At 37.8% G+C, this 26,892-nt stretch overlaps 2 protein-coding genes and 1 non-coding gene across 3 annotated transcripts; 2 read left to right on the plus strand and 1 right to left on the minus strand.

Moving 5' to 3' along the window:
- The first annotated feature begins 77 nt into the window (after positions 1–77).
- Positions 78–5,509, plus strand: ghitm (growth hormone inducible transmembrane protein). The gene is made up of 9 exons (XM_015001244.2): positions 78–172; positions 1,210–1,371; positions 1,996–2,098; positions 2,198–2,309; positions 2,412–2,553; positions 2,661–2,769; positions 3,843–4,031; positions 4,598–4,769; positions 4,882–5,509. The coding sequence occupies exons 2-9, from the start codon at positions 1,240–1,242 to the stop codon at positions 4,967–4,969; spliced, it is 1,047 nt and encodes a 348-aa protein (XP_014856730.1). The 5' UTR covers positions 78–172; positions 1,210–1,239; the 3' UTR covers positions 4,970–5,509.
- A 2,686-nt stretch (positions 5,510–8,195) lies between these two features.
- Positions 8,196–26,657, plus strand: LOC106926369 (cadherin-related family member 1a). The gene is made up of 17 exons (XM_088000868.1): positions 8,196–8,692; positions 9,678–9,773; positions 10,375–10,520; positions 10,606–10,656; positions 11,237–11,326; positions 11,402–11,488; positions 12,762–12,878; positions 17,052–17,195; positions 17,280–17,358; positions 17,458–17,558; positions 18,204–18,407; positions 18,656–18,808; positions 19,600–19,764; positions 21,565–21,632; positions 22,738–22,966; positions 23,194–23,448; positions 25,044–26,657. Exons 1-17 carry the CDS (start codon positions 8,632–8,634, stop codon positions 25,584–25,586), a joined length of 2,589 nt encoding a protein of 862 aa, XP_087856994.1. The 5' UTR covers positions 8,196–8,631; the 3' UTR covers positions 25,587–26,657.
- Positions 14,471–14,543, minus strand: trnav-uac (transfer RNA valine (anticodon UAC)). Its single transcript has one exon. It is a non-coding gene; the product is annotated as a tRNA-Val (tRNA).
- Positions 26,658–26,892: the final 235 nt, after the last annotated feature.

The following is a 26,892-nucleotide window of genomic DNA, read 5'->3' on the forward strand; positions in this document are numbered from 1 at the left end:
CGATTAAAATGCTTAACAATTCGGAACTACAATTGATATTCCGTCGCTCGGTGATGACGTAGAATCCAGAATCTTCCGGAAGGTCTATCAGCTCGTTGCAAAATAGTTACGTCAGAGACTCGCGCATTTCTAACGAGGAAGGTGAAACTCGGACGTTTTTCTGTTTCTCTCGGTAAGAAGCCTTCAGTTTATGTTTAAGAATTTTTGTCTTTGCAAAATATCTTCCTCTGTTTGCTAAGTGACTTATTTAGTTTCATCATTGCAAGTCAGGTTAATCTCAGAAATGTTTCAGGCATCCTCTACGCAGTTAAACATTGCTACGTAACGTTAGCTACCTCACTGAATTAAATTACTGGTTCTGCATTTCTTGTTTCGTTTTTTTATTTAACGGGCAATACCCTTATATAGGTATGTTGCTGTGACAGTTATATCAATTTAGGGTTCGAGAAAACGTTTCCCTTCCTTGGACTCTTTCTAAGTAACTTACTATTCTAATGTTTTGTGTTTTCAAGTGCTTAAATATACCACAAATCAACTGATTAGATACGTTAGCTTTTGTCTTTGGCCCTGCAAAATGTACCAAGCTTTTAAATTCTCATTTTGTTAACAATTTATCATCGGAAAGCAGCTTTTCGTGTCTTTATTTTTAAAAATGGTTGTAACATAAAACATTTTGATAAATAATAATAACTTACTGCAAGGCCTTAAATATGTTTTGTTGTTGTTGTTGTGAGTTATATTTTAAAGCAAATGGTTCTTAAACACAACAAGCAGGCCTTTGTTGGGGATTGACACCAAACATGTCATGATTGCATCTTATATGTAGAGCACTTTTCATCTGGTTATCTGTAACATAAAGTGTTGTACAAAGGTAGAAATGTAATTATTATTTTTTATTATATTTAAGCAATTATAGGAAAAAAAAACATCCTAAATATAGAAACTATAAGTTTCCAAAAAAAAATGCAAAACATAAATAGTAAGCAATAGTCATTTAAAATTTAAATTTTATGTAAGACATTGCAAAATAGATGAAAAAGCTAGATAAGAATAAAAGCTTTATTAATATTGCTAAATTAATCAAATACATATAAAGTATAAATAAATATTTATGACACTTGTGTACATGTCTGTGTGTGTGTGTGTGTGTGTGTGTGTGTGTGTGTGTGTGTGTGTGTGTGTGTGTGTGTGTGTGTGTGTTTGTTTCAGGTCACTACAGAGTAGAAGGAAATTGCAGACATGTTGGTGGCGAGGCTGACATGCCTGAGGAGTCTCCCGCTAGTCGGGCTCCGTCCTGTGCTGTCACAGGGCTCCTCGGCCCTGAGAGCGCCCACCCTGAAGGCCTGCCCACCCCTCCTCAGGCCGCAGCAGGTACCGTATAGGTTCTGAACTCTTGGTTAGCAAACATCCATAATCTCTCTAATGTTCCTCTATGTTCAGTTTTATCGATTTGAAGGAAGCATAAGGTGGCACAACACTGTTCCCAGTTGACTTTGTGATTTTTTGTGCATCTTACGTAGGGTTGCACGGTGTATTGAAAATATAGCATCATTGCAATATTGGTGTTTAATATTCATCATTAATTGACCAATTTAAATATACTCAATAGCCTAATGCGTAGTAAACATTCTCAGTCTGTCGTCATGGTGAGCTTTCTCAAAATATTAAAGGATTTGAAAGCCCTATAAACTTCACACATAAGCTTTATTACCTTTATAGGTACAGCAAGTACAGTAAGTTAGATCTAAGTGATTAAATCTTTGGATATTCTTTGACTTCTTTTGACACTCAATATGTTTGAGTGCAGTTTATTGACTATGACACATTGATTATGTGTACTGGTTAAAATTGGGTTAATAGATTTCATAGATGATAAAATGGAATGTTTTGCTGTTGACTTGTATTGATTTACATGTGAGCTGAAAATTGATCCTGAAACTTCAGTTAGAAAACAGCATTTACAAGTTTTTGTCAAATTTCTTCCTCCATCCAAAGGGTTATGCCTCAAAGGCCAGATTTGGATTCCGCCGAGCAAAAACCAGCAGGGAGCAGCTGAAGGAAGCAGCTTTTGAACCAGCAACCGACACAGCCATCAAAAGTGATTGCTTTACACAAATATACATAAGTATTACTAATCAACACGATATTGTGGCTTTGACAAACTATACATGAAATCGTCTTTTGTGTTGTTTGCCAGTTGACAGCATGGGAAGAATGGTTCTTGCCGGAGGTGCAGTGGTGGGCCTGGGAGCACTTTGCTATTACGGTCTTGGCATGTCCAATGAAATCGGCGCCATTGAGAAATCAATGTGAGTGACGAGGATGCTTACGAGTAGACGCTGCACTTTATTGCATCGCACATTTTCAGTTCTGTTCAGTACTTTCTAAGGCTCGTTTTCCACTTCGTCTAGGATCTGGCCTCAGCATGTGAAGGACAGAATCCACTCCACCTACATGTACTTTGCAGGCAGCATTGGGCTGACGGCCCTGTCGGCTGTAGCTGTTAGCAGGAACCCGGCGCTGATGGGTCTGATGATGAGGGGGTCCTGGATGGTGAGTTTTGTAGCTGCGCTTTGAAGCCTTTTTGTTTGGATATTAAATTAATTTGGGTATCAGTTGTTATTTCTTGTTGAATGCAATGCCTGTTCTTTATTTACCAGGCAATCGGTGCAACTTTTGCAGCAATGATTGGAGCGGGGATGCTGGTTCGATCCATCTCCTATGAGCACAGCCCGATGCCCAAGCATCTGGCTTGGATGCTGCATGCAGGTTTGCTTGCAGACAAAACATGTTTTTTTTAAAGTTGTGACTAAAAGTTTTAGAAATGACAGAATGACTTTCACAAACTTCATTGCTTTGGTGTTATTAGACACCTACCCATAAATACAAACAAGAGGCCACAGGACTCAAGGTAGCTCTAACCTTTTTAAATCTGGACAGTTGTTTTTCCACACATCCCAGGGAGCCTATAGGCATTTAAGGGAATACCTGCAGTCCAATCCTGGTGCTTCCCACACAATTTAAGTCTGTTTTGATGTTTTATTTGAACAGGAGTAGTCTGATTTTCAAATTCCCTCAGAATGAGTTAAAATATTAGCTGCCTTGTCTTTAAAATGTTGGTGGTATGCAATTTTTGTGGCAGACTTAAAACAAGGTGCAAATATTCTTTTTTTTTTTTGTGACAAAGTATATTTTCTTTCGCGATAAACAACTTTGCATTTATTTCTATTTCATTTTAACATTCTTCCTAGCAACCTATGCTCAATAAAAATTGCCATCGATGGGGGGGAAAAAAGCAGTAAAGTTGGTGAAAAACAAGATTTTTCACATGCGTTGTAATTTCTGGTATGCAGTTACTTTATTTAAGCACCAGAGGGCAGTAAAGGAAAGGGAAAATCAATAAATGTGATTTTTTTTAAACTTTTGAAGTTTAGTTTGTTGTAGGTATAAGCTGGTAAAATAATAGTTCTAATAGCTCTAATCACTTTGAATAAAAGTACTATGGTTTCATTGTACTACTTTATTTGAAAAAAAAAAACAGGAAGTAAAAACTTAACATATTATTTGTTGCAGTTACCTTATATTTTTTATTCTTACCATGTTTCTAAGTAGAATTATAGCATATAATGCTAGCCAGTATTTAAGCTGAATATTATCACTTTGTCCTGTTCTGCACAAATGAAAACCACTTTTTGTTAAAAGCGTATAACAAACCACTCTTAGCTGGTTAATTAGTCAGACTCTGCTGAGGTAGACACATCCAAGTTACCTTTTTTTTTATGAGAATTTGTTTTGTTTCTGCTGTTTGTAATGTTTATTTGGTTGCTGTATTTGTTGAAAAGGTGTGATGGGTGCTGTCATCGCTCCGCTAACTCTGCTGGGTGGGCCTCTGATGATGAGGGCTGCCTGGTACACTGCAGGCATCGTGGGAGGTCTGTCCACTGTGGCTATGTGCGCTCCAAGTGAGAAGTTCCTCAACATGGGAGGTCCGCTTGCTGTCGGCTTTGGAGTGGTTTTCGCCTCCTCTCTTGGTTAGTACAGTTAAAATGTCTCACTCAGTAATAATGAGTAGAATGGTAACTACAAGTTGGCTGAAGGCTATTCATTATGCAATACATAAAGTGATGTAGTGATTAGTCTTGTTAGCCTTTTTTTTTAAATTCTAGTAGCTTTAATGATCCTTCTTATAATACTGAAAAACAAACACATTAACATTTAGCAGTGATGTGCCCAAAGAAAAAAAAAAGTGATATCTAATTAAAAATACAGTTTCAAATGAAATGTTGCTATACATATTAAAACAGTTCCTGCAGCTTCACACTGCCACTCCTACCATGAGTGACTGTAGGGATGGTGTTTTGAGGATTATGTCCAATGTTAGTTTTCCACCACACAGCACTTTGATTGTTCAAGAATGTTAAATTTTGGTTTGATCTAACAAGAGCTCCTGCTTCCATCACATGAGTCGTGACAAAATCAAAACATTCTTTCATAAAAGTCTCATTTCTGGGGTTACCCTTGCACCTGATTCTCCTGCTTGTTCAAAGCAAAGCGACCCTTACGGGTGTTTTTTTTTTTTTTTCTTTTTAATTTTCAGGGTCGATGTTTCTGCCACCCACCTCAGCGATTGGAGCAGGCCTGTATTCTGTCGCTGTCTACGGAGGCCTCGTTCTCTTCAGCATGTTCCTCCTCTACGACACACAGAAGGTCATTAAGAGAGCGGAGACACACCCACTGTATGCCGCACAGAAATATGACCCCATAAATGCGTGAGTAATTTCTGTTTTGTTTTTTTGTTTTGTTTTTGTTTTGTTTAATTTTTCTGCAATTTCAGTTTGTAATGTGTTGTATGTGCATCTCATGAGTGGATTAACCCCACAGGTGTATGGGGATCTACATGGACACGCTCAACATTTTCATGAGGCTGGTGATGATTCTGGCCAGCGGCGGTGGCGGCAAACGGAAGTAGACATCCACTGGAGTTCTACTTTTTTTTTTTTTTTTTTTTTTTTTTCCTCCACAGAACTAAACAAAGTTTCAAGTCAGCATACAAGTGTTATCCTTTAAATACAAATCTTATGTGGCTGGTAGATGATAACAAAGGCTCTGGAAAAATGTTGAAGAAGGGGATGAGATTCTGAGCTGCATGTTGATACTACAAATCAAGAAGACAAATTTATGTGTTTTGATTACACCCTGAGATGGAGCTCTTAATTGAATGTTGAAGGATTGTTTATTCTGTGAGTGCAGGGATCTGGTAAACCACTCAGTCTAACATAGAGGAGCTGTTTTTGTATTATACTTTGTTTTCTATTTATTTTTGCTGACAGACTTAAGCAGAAGTATTGCATGTCGACCAAAGCTGTTCCACATTAGAACAACGGCGTATGCTTCTGATTAAGCATTCACTGTTATGTCACTTCAGTTTCATGGTGAATACGTGACATTAGTTCATATGTTTATAAATAACACAAAACTACTTCAACACCAATTAAAACAGTTTAAAGTAGCTCTTCTGTGAGATGTTTCTGTCTGATTCTTTTCTTTCTGGGGTGATTTTATTTCATATTTATAATTTATAAGTTAACATTTTGCATATCCAGGGCACATTACCCTTGTTCTCTTGCCTTATTCTACCAGATTCTACTTGATCTAATTAAATAGTAATAGAATGATAAAAATGTATTATTATAATTAACATTTCAGTCATGTGAACACTTGCATTTCTTTTCTGCTAAAGCGACATTTCAATCTCAATGAGTTATTTAATCGAGATCACACAATGAAATTGGTCACATTTTAACAGTTTGCTTTACTGTAAAGTAAACTGCTTCATCGTTAAGACATCATAGTCACCAATTGTGAGCAACCAATAAACATTACATTTTATCAAATGCTATCATCAAAGTCATGAATACACATCAAATGTTGATCAATTTTCCATTTCCTACTAATTAAAGTAATACAAATAAATGAGAACATATCAATTTATACACAATTTACCTGCAAAATTCTGAAAGTTAAAAGGGTTTTTGTACTTTATATTTTAAAAACACAGTTGACTTTCTTCTTGCAGTCATTCTAAAAATCCCTGTTTGGAAAGAGATGCATTTACAGTAACGTGTTCACGTTCTTAAAAGTGTTGTAGGACATTTTTAAAGTCTGAAGCCACTGATGACATCCAGCAACCTGCTAACTTCCGGTTTCCAAACAATAAATCTCTGATCTCCTGCGGCTTCCTTCTTTAACCTCCTGCTGAGTAATCTGACAGATAAATACTTGCTGGTTTTACCGTTTTGTCATCCACGCTCTTCGCTTGTTTGTGCCAGACTGATGGACCATCAGGGGTCCACCCTGTAGCCCGTTTCCCCCATAAACAAGTCGGTGTGAAGCAGGCTTAGCCTAGTAATCCTCTTGTCCACCATCTGGCTGCTCCTCTAAAATTAAACCATCAAACCAGGGCACTTGCAGCAGATGCTAACATCTGTAAATATACAGGTGTTGGGAAGAGGCGCGGGCACGTGGAGCGAGCAGCTGCCAAGCTCTTTGCTTTAAACCTGCTCAGATCATGTGAACGATTTGGTACAAATACCAGGCAGGAAAACGACCCTAATGGGAGGGATGAAGAGGGGCGTGATGGATGAGATTGGAGCAGGCTTTTGGTGTGAGGTGATGTGACATCAACTGGGATGGAAGCGTCCATCTGCCAGTCAATTTTTAAATTGATGAATAATGTTTGGTGTGGTTCCAAGGTTGTTGTTTTTTTTGTTTTTTTTTACAGCTTAGAGGCTTCAGGATTATTGTGTGTCTATTTGAAGTAAAGCAAGTTTAAAAAACAGAGCAAAGCCAAGACATTTTCTTGTTTACATATTTAGATAAGTCGCTAAAGTACACTGATAATTCCCCACAGCACTGACAAAGTGATTTATTACACACATATTTGTTCATTTGTGCAAACAAATTTTATTTTGAAAAACAGAACAAAGGTGTTGAATGTCGTACAAGCAGTGGACTGATGAACTTTAACGGGAACATTTAGGCAGACTTGATTCTTGAAGGTTCTGAGAAGGAGGAATGATTCGTCTTACTAAGTTACTTTTTCACATCTTACGTTCTTGTTGACTTGCGCGAAACTGAACTCTTTAATGTGCGTTCCTCTTTGAAACACCAGGCCTTAAATGATCTTGTATTTGATCAAGAAAAATCTAAATGTTAAATACTTTTGGATCAAGAGTTTAATGGTTTCTTGCATGAAACAAAGATTTAACAAAACTGTGTAACATGTAATAATCTCCTGCGATGGTGCATGCATGGACTCTCAAAGAAAATGGGTATTTTTTTTTCTGATATATTTCCTATTATCCTCACCGTGTTTCTCCACCTCTTCTGCTTTCTCTACTTACTGACTAATATTCAGCTGGAGACTATTTTTATAGCTGTGAATGCAGGAGGTACACACTCTGCACCTCAGCATGAGTCAGTGCAGTTCACACACTTCTCTGAGACGTCACACAACTGTTCACTCGCTCGACACCTTCTTTCAGACAAGGTGCAAAAGCTCTCTCTGTCTCTCTCTCTCTCTCTCTCTTTGTCTGTCTCTCTCTCTCTCTCCTTTCCGGCCAAGGTGAAAAACAGTGTTCAAAAATAAAAAGTGTGACGTTTAACAACTGTCATCAACCATGCATAATGAAAAGCATCATTTTCAGCATGCAACAATTTTTTTTTTTCTTAGTATGTCTTAAGATTATGACTGAGCAATTCCACTTTTTTTTCATTGTTAATTGAACAAATGGAAATTGGGTCATTTACACAAATGCATTTGACTTATTGTCTATAAAACACAAGTGCCATTCAAGATAAAAAATAACAAAAAAAAATCAGACAGCAAAATGCAACACCGTCTTAACTGTGTAAAGAAACATGGATTTTCACAGTCTTATTTGTCACACTTTCAGCTTCTTCTACTTTTAACTTTTGCTGTAGATGTGGAAATGTACAGTCACTACTTTAGAGATGTCATTACTTATAAAGTTATGAAATAAAATTAACTTGAATGAATATATATGTTTGTTTTTTAGTCCTGTTTTTATCAGACGGCCCTGTGGTTAGTTTTTCTGTTGTTATTGGAGTCCTTCATTCATGAGAGTGGTATGGTGTGGCAAGACAAAAAGCATAAATGTGACATGTTTAACCTCAGTAAACACACAGGTCACTTGAGTTTCTTGGCTCTGGCTCGCAACACGTGAAACCCAGTGCACCTGATGATGCGACTCCCTGTCGCAAAACTGAACAGCACCCTAGAAACTGAGTTAGCAGTAATCACTGATGCAGGCAGCCCATGTACAGATTGTCACGTGTGTGCAGAAGTGTAATTTTCACACCGCAACGTGTGAAACCCCAACTCCCAGCTCTGCATCTGTTGCCTCCCCGGGTAGGTTGGAGCACAAGCAGCGAGGCAGAAGATGCCTGTAAAGAGAAGGGATGCGTCACTGGATTAGTGCCTGAGAATCTGCCCCAGCCTCTCCTCTCTGAGCCTGCTGAGACATCTCCAGAAGGGCACGACACTCACCGCTCGCTTTCCCTCCACCAAGCCTTCCACATGAGCCAGCCAAGCCTTAGCTCCGCGCCAGGATGAAGAAATACAAGAAAACGCATGCGTTCATGTTCCTCCTGCTACTTCACTACAGTTTGGGTGAGACTGTTGTTTTTCTTTTGCTTGCGTGTGTGCGTGTGTGTGTGTGTGTGTGTGTGTGGTTAAGACTTCTTGTCTTGCTCTTATCTGCTTAATCCTCTAGCACAAAGAGGGCATGTCCATCTTACAGTAAACTGTTCAGGCTGCTTGTGTGTTATTTACTTCACCGTATTTTGATATATACATTTGAATTTCAACAATTAAACTTGAATTTGTGCATGGATAAATTATTTCTTATGTTGATTCTGGTAAAATGCTCTTTGATTCTGTTGCACTATGATTCTGGCACATAGGCTCTCCAATAAAACTTTATATATATGGATATATATTCAGCTCTGGGAAAAATGAAGAGCTCACTATGAAGAGCACCCCAATGAAAACCTGATGGTTATTCCACCAAGTATTGATTTCTGAACTTTCCCTGAGTTAAAACATTAGTATTGTTGTTTCTAAATGAACATGAACGTGTTTTCTCTGCATTATTTGAGATCTGAAAGCACTGCATGTTTTTGGTTGTTGTGACCATTTCTCATTTTGTGCAAATGAATACAAAATATTTGCTTGGAATTTCAGAGACATGTTGTCAGTAGTTCATAGAATAAAAGAACTATGTCCATTTTAATCAAATATACACCTATAAAAAGTAAAATCAGAGAAACTGATCATTTCGTCGTGTCTTAATTTTTTTTCCAGAGCTGTATATTTATACAGAGAGCATAACACACACAGGATATGACTCCATTATTCCCACTCTTGTCTAGGATTTCTGCTGTTTTTAGCGAATGACTGCAGCTGTTCTTAGTCCGTACACACATAGCAGTTATTCATATAGAATACTCATCGATGTTTTGAACATAATCTTGAATAACATCTATATGATTTGTGTTATTTATCTTACTTGTGGAGTGCATGGAATGCCTTTCTTTGCTTATTTTTTCCTTCTCAGACGATTTTATTCATCTCATTTATCTGTCTTGTCATGCAGGGCAATCAGACTATGCTCCATATTTCTATGACAACGGTCCTAGCAGCATAAGTGGGAACATGGCCTTGTTCAGCATCTCTGAGGATACACCTGTTGGTACGTCCACTGTGTTTTTGAATGTTTCCACCTTTTTATGTTAAGATCTGAATAATTTGTGACACATTTTATAATGACGTGTGGCAGAGAAAAACAATTCATTGCACATTGTTTGGTTGTTAAGCCTGAAATTTCTCGAATATGTACCGACGCTGCGGCTTATCACAGTTATAATGCCTTTAGGATTGTGACGCATGTCGAAGCATCGCAGGAAGAAAACAACACAGTGCCTTGCAAAAGTATTCATACCCCCAATACAAAGTAATGCATAATTATGGAGCTGAGGAAGCTAAGCCACAATTTTCAATCCTGCAAATAAAAATGCAAAAAAATGCATCTGGCAAGCGCTTGTATTGAAATCTTTGGCCTACATACAAGATGTACATGCATCCCTGCCATGAAACATGGCAGTGGTAGCATCAAGCTGTGGGAATTTATTCCTTCTGCAGGGACAGGGCTAATTGGAACAGAAAGCAGCTAAATAAAAATTATTCATCCAGTAGCTGATCTGACTTAACTACTCATAAACTAACTATGAACTTCAAGTCATGCTTTTCCTGCATGTAGCCTTAAATTTGCACCCGCGTTTGGTGGTTGACAGGAACACAGATATACATCCTGAACGGGACAGATCCAGAGGGGGATCCTGTACGATACGGCCTCACATTTGAAAAAGGCTCCACTGAATATTTCAGGGTGGAGCCTAAGTCAGGAAACGTGACTCTAATTCAGGAGCTGGACAGAGAGGTGAGCCTGCTGATGAACACGTTAGATTTTAAAGCAAGCTGGAATCTTTCACCTGAACTTCACAGTAATCCTCTTCTTTCTCCAGAAACAAGATGAAATCTCAGTGATTGTCAGCATAACAGATGGACGCAACAAAGTAAGTTTGCTGTGTAGATTTTGTTGGCTCGATTATTATTGTTGCTGAACAACTTACATGTCGTGCATTAATTAGAAGAGGTACATGTGTTCTTATATTATGCACAATATTGGCGACTTAAAATAGAAAACAGAGAGTTTTATTTATGTAACGTGTTGTTTCCTCTTAAATCTAATTGGAGAACATAATTTTTAAACTAATTTTCTGAATGCTTTTATTTATTTATGCTCACTCCTTCATATTTTTGTGTAATTCTGATGCAAAGTGAGTGACTGTCAGCAACTTAATTTCCCTCCAGTATAGTTGTAGTTTGGATTGTGACTATTTGGCCTAATAGTTTAACCCTGCAAGGTTAAATTATGTTTTTCTTGCTTTCTGAAGTTTATCCCTCTATAACTTTGGCTGTTTATGTAAATTGAAACCAATCTGATTAGAAAATAATACATAACTGAATCCTATCTGCAACGACTGAAGTTTGAAAACATAAAAGTATTTTTCTTTTAATGATTTTCAGACTTACAATAAGAGATAAAGTTCTTTTTAGTCACAGACAAGCATTTGTTATTTTTATTGCCCACAGGTTGTTGAGACTGTGAGAGTGTTTGTGACAGACGCCAACGATGAGCCGCCAGAATTTCAAAGTCTGCCTTTTATCACTGATGTTCCAGAGGTAACGTGCTAAATTAATACACAGTTTGTACTGTTGTGTCTGAAACCTGACAATAAAGTTGAGTCTCTTTACCAGGACACTGCTCCGGGAAGCAGCATCTACAGAGTCCATGCTATAGACAAGGACTTGGGTTCAGGAGGCAGCGTTTCATATTATCTACAGGTAAATTTTCAGAATGCTGTTTGTTCAATTGTATTTATGTTTTTACTTTGGTTCTATATGTAACTCCCTCGTCTTGATCAAGCACATGGCAATAGTGGGAAGACACCACTCTGTTTTAACGGAGAGAACCGCTTGAAAAACCTGCCTCTGCATGAGCAGCCGATTGAATTGACCAGTTGTGTGTTGGGAGGCTAAGAGACACAAATAATACAGAATCACTAAGCCAGAAATGTTTTGTATGAGTAGGAAAAACAAATAGTAGCAACACTTGCTCTTGTCAGGAGCTTCATTAGAAAAGAGGAATAACTGCATATAGGAGAACTGACCCAGAAGTACATTTATGGATGGAAAGACAAAAAGTACACAAACTAAATGGAAGGCTTGACTCTGTCCTGAAACACAGCTACACACAGAGGAACTGAGCCAGGAGTACTTTCTATAGCGAAAACAGTGATTGCTGTTTGTAAAGTACAAACAAATGTTTCCCAAAGGATTTCAAGCCTTTTTATTTTAAAAGCATTGAATCTATTATCTTCACTCCCATATCAATTAGAAAAAGCTCTCATATTTAAACTGCAGCAGGAAGTAACCCAAGAAGACAACCTCGTCACACCTCTCTCAGCACCTCATCTTAGGAATCCAGCTGAATTTAATGTTGATCGACGACAACTGAGCTCTTCGTGGCTTTCGACCTCCAAATTCTCAAACAGTTAAAGTTGTCCTGACATCTCTGTTTCCAAAACCTTGTTTGGAGTACATTATAACGTTTTTGTTTTTATGTTTTTATTTTACATTTTAGTTTTATGTTTGTTATTGTTTTGTTGTTGTTGTTGTTTTTTTACTTAGTTTAACAGCACGCATCGTCTTTTCGCATACGGTGACGCTAGCAGCTGGTCCAACATTCAGGGTTAGGAAGAGGGGTCAAGCTGTCATCATGTTAGCTGTGCTGCCATGTGGATCGGAGGAACCGAGCGATGGGACAGCGACAAAGAGAAAGATTAATCTGATACCAAAGAGAGCAGTCTGGAAATAGCGTTACTTTAGTGGATTAAATTTCAATTACATTTCAGCAAAGCACTGAGAGCTTAATGGGAGCTCAGATATGGTGTAGGCCCAAATACCGGCAGTGCTGTGTTTGCTATAATTCATGTGTTAAATGTCAAATCAAACTGTCCATGGCTGAAACTGCTGGGAGCAAATGATGCGTCAGCCTTAGCTTGACTGCTTCTCGTTGTTTCTGTCCCAGTAACGGTTTGATTTCTTAAATCTTTAGAGTTCCCCATTTGCCAAGTTCACTATAGATGGACACAGCGGGATCCTCAGAGTGAAGCCTGGCGAGACTTTGGACTACGAGACCACACCAACACATTTTGTCACCGTGGTCGCAAAGGTGAGCAGCTGTTTTCACTGAACCAGCAGTCATTAGAAAGTCATTAGTAATAGAAACATTGCACATTTAAGTCATGTCTTTTTTGAAGTGCATTATACTGCAATACCTAAGCAAAGTCTTGATGACTAAATCAGTGTTAAAGCTGCTAAGCTTTAATTAGCTGCTTTGGAAAGTGATGAGAGTTGTTCCTGCCAACAATTCTGTCACTTTCAAGAATACTGTGACAGCTTCTATAGACGTCTATTTTTATTCCTGATGTGAGGTTTTTGTGTATATGACAGGTCATGAATACTCGATGTGTTATAAAGGTCTGATTGATAAACATTAATAAAAAAAAATAAAATACAGCAGGATAATATTTATACCCATATATATTTATGAGTTTTTACCCATTCGAAATGATTCTGATGAAACCACTAGGTGAAATAAGTTAGTTTAGATCAGGGGTGTCGAACTCAATTTCACAGAGGGCCACTTCAGCATATTGGCCCCTCCTCAACGGGCCACATTGACAGTACAAATCAGGAGTGCACCCCTGTTAAAACACCTCAGACAAAAGGTTGACTTCCCTCATTCAGTTCTGTAGAGGCTCATAATGAGTCAATGGTCCAGGTGTGTTAGAGAAGGAATGCATCTAAAGCTGCAGATGGTAGCTCTGGAAAACTAGACTTGGGCACCTCTAGCATAAATGTATAAAATACAATGTTAAAAATAAATTAAACACCTCATATTGTTAAATAACTGATTTTATGTATTGAAGTTTTAAATATTACATTTGAGTTTCCATGGATGTAAAAATTACTACTCAGTTTAAAAATTACAATATTTAAATCAGTGTTTAAAGGTAAGCAAACAAATAATAAAAACAAGTCACATGGGCAGACATTATAGACTTTATGCAAAGATTTAGTCTCAGAGGCAACTGAAATCAATTAATTTAAAACATTCTTTCTGAATATCATCTCATGGTCTCTGAACTAAATGCGTCTTTCTGACCTGGAGCTGACAGCGTGTTGAAGAGTTATGGACCGGACGCTTTGGAGCGTCTGGTTAGGAAGCACATTACAAACCTTTGGTTGAAATGTAGTTTGTAGTGAATTCATGCTCAAAATCTATTTTAAGTCAATCATTGGCCTATAAAATGCTGGGGGGCTACATGTGGCCAGCGGGCCTTGAGTTTGACACATGTGCATTACGCCTTAGAACTGCCAATTGGTAATTGAAGTAGAGTAGCTTCGATTTCAAAGAAGCCTACATTGAAGTCGATTGGAAAATGAACCATCACAAAAGAGGAAGGCTCTTGTCTCACTGCACCCCAAGAGATGCATAACCTACAAAAACTGTTTCTGTCTGGTTTTGAACCAGAGACCTTTTGCATGTAAAGCCAACATGATAACCACTACACTACAGGAACTGAACTTCTGTGCTCTGTTTCAGTTTGAGGTTCTAAAGTTGATGATGTGAGATGCAATGCATGAAAATTTCAACTGAGGTTTGCACTCAGATGCCTGGATTCTGAGTACAGACCATGACACCACAGAGCCCTTGTTGACCTTTAGTAAACACCTGTGATGAAGAGAACATGCAAACTCTGTTTCTGTCTGGTTTCGAACCAGAGACCTTTTGCATGTAAAGCAAACATGATAACCACTACACTACAGAAACTTATGCTCTTTGGAGTGTTCCTGGTAGATGATCCACATTTTTTTAGAGACTAATGTCAACGATGGGCATGGAACAATGTCAAATACTTACAGATCCTCTCAGAGAGCACAAACTGTCAGACTTATACCTGTGCCTAATTTGACATTGCAGTCTATAAACTAAGCCTGGGATCAAAAAATGTATTAAAGATGTCATTAGCAGAGACAAATGGTTCTACAGAGAATTGGTTAAATGGCTAAAAAATAAAATCAATACTTACAAATAAAAAATGGTTCAAAAATAAAATCAAGACATTAAATAAAAAAAAATCTCTGAAATACAATCACTTGAAAATTAAAAATGGTTCAAAAATAATATCAACACTTCAAAATACAAAATCTCTGGAAAATAAAATATTATGTATGTTGTTTTGAAAAACATTGGAATATAAGCACTTTTATCAAATCTCCATTGTGGTAAGATCATGTAAGTTCTTCTTAAATCCATGGAAACTCAACAGTTTGTAAGGTAGGTGAGTTAGCTCAGCAGGTTAGAGCACCATGCTGGTAATGCTGAGGTCATCAGTTCAAACCCCACGAGGGGCAACTCATGTGTAAGGTCTTTCAGACAATCAACACTTCAAAATAAATAAGGGTTCAAAAATAAAATCAACACTTAAATAATTAAGGTTTCAAAAATAACATCAATACTTTACAATTAAAAAAAATGGTTCAAAAATAAAATCAACACTTCCAAAATTAAAAAATGTTCAAAAATAAAATCAACACTTTACAATTAAAAATGGTTCAAAAATAACATCAACACTTTACAATTAAAAAATGGTTCAAAAATAAAATTAACATTTTACAATAAAAAAAATGGTTCAAAAATAAAATTAACATTTTACAATAAAAAAATGGTTCAAAAATAAAATCAACAGTTCAAAATGTATAATGGTAACTGTTTCTGTCTGTTCAGTCCATAAACTAAGCCTGGGATCAAAAAATGTATTGAAGATGTCATTAGCAGAGACAGAGGCTTGGCTAAAAAATAAAATCAATACTTACAAGTAAAAAATGGTTAGGAAGCGCATTACAAACCTTTGGTTGAAATGGCGTGTTAAATTCAAGTCTCCATTACAGACCAGAGGAAACTAAAGAGAATGCAACGTTGTGTTAATCCATTTGAGGAGCCGGTAGTTTATCTGGAGGAAATAAATTATGCAAAAGTTAATTAGACTGTAACATGCGCAGAGCGCTGCTCAAGCACTGCGGACGAGGCTCCGCTGCTGCGTAGAATTAGAAACCGCTGGAAGTAACTCATCCAGCGGATTTAACACATGGAGCCTTCTGGGTTCACGTTACCCAGGAGAGCGGCGGTCTGGAGGAGCTGCAGACGTAACATCTGTCCGTTTCGGAGAAGCGAAGCCACGCTAAATAAATAAATAAATAAATAAATAAATAAATAAATAAATAAATAAATAATCCTGGTAAAAGCGCACACCGGATCGCACAGGGTAAAACACTCACAGAGTTCAGTTGATCTGTTTGGATCAGGTAGATCCAACTGACTGATGAATTAGCGCAGATTTTTCTGCAGATGGGAACCAGGAGGAAGTGCGTTCAGACCCCAGCAGGTGAAGTGATGCTAATTTAAGTGAAGTCGCTTAATTTAATCTATTAAAAGTTATTGGGGCGGTTTTAGTCACTACGAGAAAAATGTAGATGCATTTATCTGCTTAATTTGTGATGGGATATGGATTCACGGTGAATATTAACTAAACCGCATAAAATGCGACTAAATAGCCGATGTTAATATGATTGTAATTTCACGGATAAAAATAGTACAGGACCGATTTTGTTTTATGTTGTCGGTCAAGATAACATCTAGCGCGACCTGCCGCCCTGACACCAACTCACACATCTTCATTCACAGTCTTACTTGTAAATCGATTTTTCTTTTCTTGGACGTTTTGATGTTAGCTTGTTGATGTCTCAGTTTTATTCGCTGGGAAAATCAATAAGCAGCTTGAGGTGACTCTGCTGCTCTCTAGTGGCGAGAAGCCGTAATGTTAGCTGGTAACAATCGGAATGCATTGTGGGAGATGTAGTTTGTAGTCAATTCGTGCTCAAAACCTATTGTAAGTCAATGTCGGCCTATAAAATGCTGCGGGGGCCACATAAAATGACATGGCGGGCCACATGTGGCCCGCGGGCCTTGAGTTTGACATGTGGTTTAGAAGCATGAAAGTCATTTTGTGTTTCTTATAACCTACTGAAGGAATATTTTAAAAGCTTTTTTTGACATTTTTTGCACTGTGTCTTGCCAAAAAAGTTTTTTTTTAGTACCTCCTGTCGTAACTTTATAGTCATGACAGCAGTCAGTAACTTGTCAGCAGTAGTGCCAGTTCTCTCTGAATGACCTCACTTTGAAAATGATGTCCACTGAGAGTTAAGCCTTTTTTTGTGTATTTTTGTTTTGTATTAAACAGAATAATTTGAGTGCAGCGAAGTGCCTTTGTTTTCACAGGATGGAGGTGGGAAGTACAAAGGGAAGCACCAGGTGCTGACCTCCACGGCTACTGTAACAATCAATGTCCTTGATGCCCAAGACATGCCCCCATCCTTTGTGGGAACCCCATACTTTGGGTACATCTACGAAGTCTCGGTTCCTGTAAGACCTTTGCCCTCCACATGCAACATAAATTTTACAATATTGTTTCTTTCTTCACCCATTACATTTTTTTTGTCATTTCAGGGGTCTGAAATATACACAGTGTCTGCTAAAGACGGGGATCAAGGCAATCCCAACCCTATCCATTATTCCATTGTGAATGGTAAGGATGAAAATCCACAAAAAATATCTCCTGTTGAGCTTCTTGTTGTTAATAATACCACGTTACTTGATCTGACATGTTTTCATCCCCGTTTTCCAGGAAGTGATGGTGTTTTTGAGATAAACAGCACCAGTGGATGCATTTCTCTAACAACTCCTCCATCTCTGCTGAAAAATGAACTCTATGAAATAAAAGTGAAGGTGACTTCCTTTTTTTCTATTCCTCTCACAATCACTTTTTTCGGGTGTAGCCACCTTTCAGCCTTGCAAAAGTAACCAGAAGTGAACAAAAATGAAATAAACTAAATTTCACTTTTTCCTCATTTTGTAAATCACAGACTTGATTTTATGTGATTAAAAGACGTAGAAGTAAAATAACAGATGGGTACAATTTTCTTCTGACGAAAAATCTGAAAAGTGTGGTGTCAATGTCTCCTTACACCTTAAATTTCTTTTCACATTTTCCAACATGCAACAACAGACTTCAATATGTTTTTACCGGATTTCAGTCTGAGTGACCAACACAAAGTAGTCCACAGTTGCCAAGTGGAGCCACATGGTTTTCAACATTTTGAAAAAAAAAAAGAATATATAAATCAGAAAACATCTGAATCCAGCACCATTTACTCTGATACGCCTAAAGAAAATCTATCCATCTATGTGATTGAAATTGAGTTTCATTTTCCTTCCAGTCCACAAATACAAAATTATATTACCTTTTGCTTTCCTCTCACACAAAATCTCAAAAAAGGCATAAGGGACTTTAATTGAAATATGACAAAAATACGAAAACATTTTGCAACACACTGTAAATATAGTGAATCTCTCACACATGTTGATCTCCAGGCATCTGAGGTCGGATCCAACAACCAGCTGTTGGACTACGACGTCACCACAGTGACTGTGCGGGTGGTGGATCTTAATAACCATCCTCCCACGTTTTATGGAGAAAATGGACCCCAGAGCAAGTTTGAGGTCACCATGTATGAGCATCCTCCTGCTGGAGAGATCCTCAGAGGCTTCAAGATCACAGTGAACGACTCTGACCAGGTGAGTTCACCCCCAACATTTCATCAACTGAGCTATATTCCTAAATATAGATGTTTTTTTTTTCCATCTTTCAGCATTACGTAAATATCTATCCAACATTTCAAGTACATCTGATTACGCAACAAAAGATATTCAGGAAATCTGTCAACCGTTATGTTTATTCTCTCCATCTGGCGTCATAATTACCCTTTTATATGGGTGTTATTTCTAAAACATCTATATTCACTAGACATTTCTGACCGTTTCAGGGGGCAAACGCTAAGTTTAAACTGAGACTGGTGGGACCCAGTAGAGTTCTACGAGTTGTTCCCCAGACGGTCCTGAATGAAGCGCAGGTGACCATCATTGTGGAGGACGCATCTGGTATAGACTTTGAAAAGGGACCAACCCTATCTTTTAAGGTAAACTCTGGTCAGTGTGCAATTGAATTTTAGTAGGAGTGTCATAGAAACTGTACTTGTGCTGACAAAGACTATGTTTTATGTTTTAAACTAGTTTCGATGAGTTATATAATGCTTTGTGCGTGCAAAAGAATAACAAAGCAAAAACTATTTTGGACCAGGTTAATTCTGGTTTAAAGAAGCCTTACCTTTTTGAAAAGCCTTTTTTGTAGTCCAGACTTTCCTAATGTTTTTAAGACACTGCCATGAAACACTTTTCCATAATATTTTTGTTATTATGGAAGCATGACAGAAAAAGTTTAACTAGATAGAAGATTCAGTGACCAAAAGATGCCACTGTGCTTCAGTTTTTAACATTTTTCTTCACTTCCTGTCACATCCTTCTGAATGTTTTTAATTCTAATAAAACGTGCAGGGGTCAAAGGCTGAAAGAAATGGGCGAATTATGAGTCACGATTCCCCAAAGAATCATGTTTCAGTGTGAGATTATGTAAACTGGGTTGAATGTGACTCTTATTTTAATAGTTTTTCAAGCAACAAATTCATCTCCAAATATTTTTTTTAAATCAGTAGCAAGTCTCACATCAAACATTTTAGAAGCAATTCAAAACAAAAATTTAGTCCTCTTTTTATATATATATTCCTCCGTTACCAAATGTTTCATGAGAAATGTGTAAAACCCCCAGGATATAAAGTGTATACGACTCAGAGCTAATTTAAATTCTCTCCTCTTGTAAACAATTGAACCGTAAAATAAACTGACCCGTCGCTCTGTCCGTTTCTCTCCCCAGCTGCTGGCGGTAGAGATTGACACTCCTGAGCGTTTCAGTGCGACAGCCGACATAGTGATCAACCTGCTGGACTCAAATGACAACGTCCCCGTTTTCACGTCCGAGTACTACATCGCCAGAGTGCCTGAGAACTCCCCCGGCGGCTCCAGTGTCCTGTCTGTCACAGTGAGTCCATTGTTGGTTAAGCTCTGCTCTGGTCACACTTATGCACACAAACTTGCATACATTTTTGCGTAATAAATATACAAAATTTATTATTATCGAAATAAATTTTTGATATTCTGCATAATGTGGAAAATAGTTTTTTACCCTTACTTAAATTTTTCACATCATCAAAAAATACTTAACCTTTTCATGCATGAATTATGATCCTTTGTGTCAGGATTTTGTTTCCAAATTTTTTCTTAAGGCATACAAAATAGGCAGGGAGAAAAATCTTTATTTTTTTTTATTTTTTTTATTTTTTTTTTAGGTGATCAATTGTAATTTTCTCCACATACAAAATTGTTATTTGAAAAATGCATCAGTGGTATTGTTCTTTAGGGGTTATCTGATGTCACTTTTTTTTTTTTTTTACCTGTTAGAGTCGTCTACAGTCGAAGGAGGGACCGGGTCGCCTGGCATAGTTTTTTTTGTCTGTCGGCCATATTGGATTTAACAAAAAATTATTTCTTGCATTTGCAGCTGATGGCCAGTAGTTGATAGTGTATTTTATGATGTATTAGTCTCCACTTCAGTGGTCTGTGTGCATTTATAACATAAAAATCCACAAAAAGCACAAGAAAATGACTTTTAGATAGCTGTCCACTGTAGTGACCACTATGCATGAAGGGGTTAAAATTACTTAACATCAGTGTTTAATATCCAGCAATAAGAAAGGCAATAAATTCTGCAGAAGCATGTTTGACCAGCAGTTTGTGACCATGATCCAAAACATACCACCTCTGAATGGCTAAAAGCTGGACATTGACATTGAGATAGTGGGCACTTAAAAGCACCTGGTGGTTCACCTGAACAATAAATTGGACTTTACAGGAAGGGTCAGAGCAAACTCTACCTGCTGAGGAAACAGAAGTCTTCTGGAGAGCAGAAGCTCCTGAACACCCCCTTTTAACTCTGGCGGCTCCGACCGTCTCCTGCGGTGTAGTTTGTTGAAGCAGCAGCTTATCCACGGTTGAGAGTAAACAGTTTGATAAGCTCATCAGGAAGGCCAGCTCTGTCCTAGGATGTCCCCTTCCCCGAGTGCAGTTAGTGGAAAACACAAGAACTGTGGCTAAATTAGCATCACTGTTGGACAGTGTCTCCCGCTCCATGCATAAAACTGTTGCTTAAATGGATATTTATTTCAGTGACAGACTGCTGCATTCTAGTTACACAAAGGGGGAGCATTACCGCAGATCCTTCTCCCAAGCAGTTCTAAGATTTTATAACCAGAACTCATTGAGTATTTGCATCCCAGCTGTTTTTTATACTTTGTTTCTTTTTGTCAAGATGATATATGCATCTTTGTCAATTTATTTTTCAGTCATCACCAGGTTGGCTTGGGTAACTTTTCCCTTTAATAAATGAAAACATAATTTACTGTTGTTGTTTTTATTATTGTTATTTACTCATGTTGTCATTGTCTGATAATATAATTTGTTTGATGATCTGAAACATTTAAGTGCGAAAAGGTAAAATCAGAACAAATACCTTTTCACAGCACTGCACATTCGTTTACTTCCTAACTGTGTTCAGCAGTTAAAAAAAAAAAATTAAGAAACAAAGTAAAAACCTAGAACAAAATGTCTGTTTTATAAGTGAAAGTCATATGAAATGTTTAAAAAGACCACGATGAATTCCAAATCACAGCATATATCATGACATGGTGATCAAATGTGACAATATAACATGCACATTACTGGATAAACAACTTTTACAAAGCATAACAGATTAACACGCTGTACTATTTTGTTTTTCTTCCAGGCGAATGATCCAGACTCTGGTTCCTGGGGTGAAGTCAAATACACGATTTATGGATCAGGATCAGATTTGTAAGTTAAAACCTTTCACTCCTGCCAGTTTATTATTACATCACCGATCAGATATAAAATTTCCTCACTTCCACAAAAGATTAAAGTAAGGAGATTTTGGTAAGCTCGACAACAGCAATACTGAATGTTTGAATTCAACGTTTTGTCAAAGACTAAACCGGGGAAGCCTCTCTTTACTGTACTGTTCAAACAGCTTACTCCAAAATGGCTGCAAGATGCTAATCTTCTAATTGGATCGGAGGGTTAAAAATAGCCATCCTGGCCCCATCTCACGTAGGCAGAGCCAATTAACATGCGATGTGACAGCTGGAGCTACAGAAAACGGTAGCTTTGAAAAGCCAGGCAACGCGCAGCACAGCAAAAGTGAGAATTTATGCTGGTCTGCAGACATCAACATTAATTGTGCGAAAGTTATCAGTTTCAAAGCAACTCGTGAATTTTCACTGAGAAGAAAATGTAGAAAAGTCAACCAGATAAAATGGCAGAGAGCTCAACTAAATAAAATAAAAAATCAAATTTACATTTGTTAAAATTAAATATTTATGTGATTTTGTATTATTATTTTAAGCACAGTTTGTATTCAAGGAAAATAATTTTGGTTAAAAACAAAAAATCCTGATGAGGGGGCAGCAACTAGAATAAAGCCAAGACTCATACAGTTTCACATCTTTTTCATTCTCTTTTTATGAAAATCAATAAAACGAGTACAGAGTAATTAACGGTTTTAAATCTGTCAGTGACAGACTATCACCTGGTTTATGTTATCATACATACTGTAAAACCAAATGGTACACTCTTTTCATGGGGCGATATCAATATAACCATAAAAACATTGGAAACTTAAAATTTAAAGCCAAAGTCAGAGATTTTTCAACACCAATGATTTTAGAAGTTATCTAATTACTAAATACAGTCCACATCTGCGTTATTTATTAGTAGATATACTGTATAAGCTTGAAAAAAAACATGGTGGTGGCTGTTTGTCAAAATGTTAAAGATACCTTGCAAGGTGTTCCAAGTTCTATCCAGTGGTTTAAGATGGTGACACACAATAAAACACCTCTGACGATGACTCATGCAGTAGCTGATCTTGTCTTGTCTGCAGATTTGCCATCCACCCATCAACAGGCCTTATCATCACACAACCCTGGACCAGTCTGGACGCAGAGATGAGGTCAAAATACAACTTCTACGTTAAGGCGGAAGATTCAGAAGGCAAGTACAGCATCGCTGAAGTCTTTGTCAGCGTCCTTGACATGAACGACCATCCTCCCGAGTTTGATGAGGAATTTCAAGAGAAGACCATGATCATTGGGACACCTGTCAAAGTTCAGGTACGTTTTTTTCAAATCATTATATACAAACGTAAACTCTATGAGTCGGTTGTGGAAGAAAGCTGAATTTACTTACTTCTATGTTCATTTGTCTAAATATTTTTTTGCAATAGTGCCCTAAAATGTTCCGGTATTTCAAGGGTTCCAAGGCGTGGACTAAACTGAACTGAGACTCTGTGGGAAGACCTTAAAACTAACATGTTCACCGCAACTCTTCCTTCATGCAGGCCATGGACGAGGACGCAGAGTCTCCTAACAACGTCATCGAGTACTCCATCATGACAGCCGATCCCGACAACGCGTTTGACATCAATGCAAACACAGGGGAGATCCAGCTGAAGCCTTTCATCAAGACTATGGAGATTGTGCACAATATCACCAAACAAAAGGATTGCAAGTGGTCTCTGGTGGTCCAGGCCAGGGACCGGGGATCCCCATCCTTTAGCACCACAGCTGTGGTCAACATCGATATCACAGAGGCGGTAAGGCTTTTGTTCTAACTCACAGCATCCTTCCTCTTCCTCATTTTGCATGCCTGAGCTGTAGCTGGAGGCAGTTTAGCATGAAGCAGAGAGCATCCTTACCATGCTAATGCTACTTTGTTTTATCTTCATCTCCACAAGCTCCATCCTTTTTGCAACCTGAGTTTTTCTTTTTGTCTTGCTTGTTTGTGTAAAATATAAAAATGATATATTTGTTAAAGTTCATAGCCATTAAACACAAATTTGTGTTTTCCTAACCCACCATGTTTTCACAGTACATTCACTTTGTCGCCGTTCATCATGTTCTTGGCTCTTGTTTCTGTGTTGTGGTCGTGCTTTTTCCAGATCAAAGGTCGAATGGTTTCATACTTCATGGGCCTTAGCAAGCGTCCGCTGACGGTTTTTGGAATTTGTTCCAGCATTATCACATCGCTCATTTTACTGACCATCTGCATTTCCACAATCCTGTACTGTAACGCAGTGAAAAAGTCCAGAATCAACCCCGAGAGTAACTATATCAAAGTGATCCGCAGAATGAAGTGAGACTCAGCCGGTACTTCGAAGCCCAGCTCCAAGCATTGGTTAGCTGGTTGTTGTCTGTGAAAGAGTACTGTAACAATTTGAAAATGCTTTTCTTTTTTTTTTACGTGTTTTTATATTTGGTATATTTATAACAAAAAACTGAAAAATATATTATTACAAAATATATATTTAAAAAAAAACTATGATCTCAATAGAGCATGACTTGACTAAGTGATTTTTAAAATAAATTTATTTTAAAGGTGTGCACCCCTGGTAAAGATGAAGTCTCAAAACAATATCACCTTTTACCACAGTTGTATAATTTCATACTGCAAATTTCACAAAAAATCAAATTTACAATTTAAGATAATTTAATCAGTTGAGAGAGAGAAAAAAATCATGTTAAAATCTTTAAATTTGTTTTGACAGAATTATTGAGGCCTCAACAGACTTTTTCTTTTCCTGGGTTGCATATATGGTGTGGCCTCGTTCTTTTGAGGACCCATATAACTGGGTCATCATTGGGTTTTTCCAAATGGATCATGATCCAAAACGTGCAAAATCAAAACAGAAACTGTATATTTTAGGGCTGTCACAGTCTTCCAAGTGTAACTGTGCTCAATTTAAATGTTGCGTTTTTGTAAAATTTTCAGTGGGAGATTATGCAGCTTCAAGAATAATTAAATTTTTCATTACGTTTGTTATACATCTTTACCAGGAGTGCCAACAAGTGCTCTGTGTCTAATTTCTGACATAAGCACCACATTTCTGGTCAAAAGAAATTGTTCTTGCAACTCCCAAACAGTCAGAGAAAATCCCCATTGCAGCGCACTGCCAGACGTATTCCCAACATCTAGTAACAATAGTTTTAGGTTTTGTGTCAGCAGTTGTATTTATTAGAGCAGAATGAAAATGAGAGCGAGTGGGAAACTGTTTGCTTGACTGGTAGACATGTTGCCTGGGCCTCCTCTGTCAGTGCTTTGCAGCATTCATCCTTCATGCTTGCCCTGTAAGAATGCTTTACCAAACCTTTGATTCAGGTTCAACTTGATTGTATTTGTGCTCTTTTACAGACTCCTCTCAAGGGGCCTATGGCAGCATTTTTAATGAAAAGTAGGGACAATCCTCTGAGAGCTTTAGGCATTGTCACTTTTATCATTCTCGTACTGGTAGGAGTGACTGTGATGATCTCCACGGTCATGTACATGCGCAACTCAAAGTCAAACAGAATCATGCCAGTCCGACGCATCATTAAGAAGCGACCCAGGGACCAGCAGACGTGGAAATTCAAGATTCCTGTCATCAAGCTGTCCAGCCCAGCAGAGAAGTTTCTGATCAGTGACCCAGAAAGCAACCCACCGCAGGAAACCAGCAGCCCCAGGCTGAAGCCTTCACCTCCTATTGCTCCTTGTCTGCCCCCTCCGCCTCCCTCTAGCTCTCGGGCTATTGAGCGGCCCCGGGCGGTCCCAACCATATCTGGTGCACTGGCCTACAAAGGTTCAAAGAAGGCAAAGCCTGGCCGCCGCAAAGAGGGAAACATCAGTTCTGCGTTGGTGTCTGAACTTAAAATGAAGCTGGAGCAGAAGATTAATGAGAATAACCAAGGGTATTATTAAACAGAACTGCAAATACATCTGGTTTAAGGGTCGCTCAGTCCATTTGTCAATGGCTCTGTGCTCTTATCTTACATGCAGCCATCATGATGATTGGTAGAAGGATCTAACTTTGGATTTTTTTTTTTCTTGTCATATGTTTAAGTCTTAACAGACATCAAAGAAGTAGGCTGCACTTCATTCTCCACTGTATTAGACTTAGAGAAGTGTGGAGAGTCAGTGGTGCAGTCGCAGATAATTCACCACACTGACATCTTGAGGAGGATTATGTGATCTTAACAGTAAGAAGCACTACTGTAAATTGTCCTGGGAGAGGATTACTAAGATTTAGTGTCTGTACATCAGTTGCATAACATCCCGAAAAGTGTAATGCTCACAAATGTGCAGTGTTTTCAGGACAAAAAAAAAAACGTTTTACCCCGTAAATTCCCATTACTGAAAGGTGTGTTTTCGCTCAGTGGAGCATGCAGCTATAACCACATGGCAACGTTTTACAATGAAGTGCTGAAGGACCTGTGTGTTGATATTTTTACTGTGTTACATCAGCCGCTTCAAAAGCCGAGAAGTTGCTCCTTTGTATGAAGACAATGTGCCACTGTAGTAACATGAGCCTGCCTAAGTAATTCTAGGAAAGAAAATGCTTTTATATAAATGAACATGCATCCGTTTTAAGTGTACAGCACTGTATTATTTTTAACTATATGACTACAAGAAATCTAACTCTATTAGTGGGGAATTGTTGATGAGAGCTAGTCATGCTTGAAATTTCCAAGCTGATGTCGCATTGCTGAGAGATTTTTATTTAAATAAATGTTTATCTGGAGCGTCTTTGTCAAACATGTAGAAGCTGTGCATGGATACTTTCCATCTCATTCTCAAATGCCTTTCAATGTAGGCAAAGGAAATATCATTGCTGTAACCATAACTTGTATCTGAGTAGTTCTTAACTTATACTTATTTCAAATAAGTTGAGATAAACTATATACAATAAATATGAATTTAACTTGCCTGGTCCGTTGAAAAAATTTATATTGTCTTTGTACTGTCTTGATTTTAAATAAATATTTGAACATATTTTGATCCATGTTGTGTTCTTGTGTAGAGGCTGGCTGACTGCTCTGTGATATTAAGTTATATTAATGTTCATAAAATGAAAGACTGTAAATGATTGAAACCTATTTAAAAAGCAGAATACTGAGCCTGAAGTTTTACTTTAAAGAGGTGTTATAATATCCCCAAAAATCTTAAATGAAAAAAGTGGACACTATCATTACCGCATCAAGTTTGATCACATGTGATTGAATCTTAA

This window comes from Poecilia mexicana, unplaced genomic scaffold (genome assembly GCF_051168715.1).
Source record: "Poecilia mexicana isolate PSO_F unplaced genomic scaffold, ASM5116871v1 scaffold_19, whole genome shotgun sequence".
Lineage (NCBI taxonomy): Eukaryota > Metazoa > Chordata > Actinopteri > Cyprinodontiformes > Poeciliidae > Poecilia > Poecilia mexicana.

Excerpts from the sequence above, each read along its gene's own strand:
- ghitm (XM_015001244.2), top strand. The coding sequence starts at position 1,240 with ATGTTGGTGGCGAGGCTGACATGCCTGAGGAGTCTCCCGCTAGTCGGG. Across the intron at positions 2,310-2,411 it reads GGCGCCATTGAGAAATCAAT|GATCTGGCCTCAGCATGTGA; the intron begins GTGAGTGACGAG and ends CACTTCGTCTAG. Across the intron at positions 2,554-2,660 it reads TGATGAGGGGGTCCTGGATG|GCAATCGGTGCAACTTTTGC; the intron begins GTGAGTTTTGTA and ends TTTATTTACCAG.
- LOC106926369 (XM_088000868.1), top strand. The coding sequence starts at position 8,632 with ATGAAGAAATACAAGAAAACGCATGCGTTCATGTTCCTCCTGCTACTT. Across the intron at positions 17,196-17,279 it reads TCTACGAAGTCTCGGTTCCT|GGGTCTGAAATATACACAGT; the intron begins GTAAGACCTTTG and ends TTGTCATTTCAG. Across the intron at positions 21,633-22,737 it reads TATGGATCAGGATCAGATTT|ATTTGCCATCCACCCATCAA; the intron begins GTAAGTTAAAAC and ends TCTTGTCTGCAG.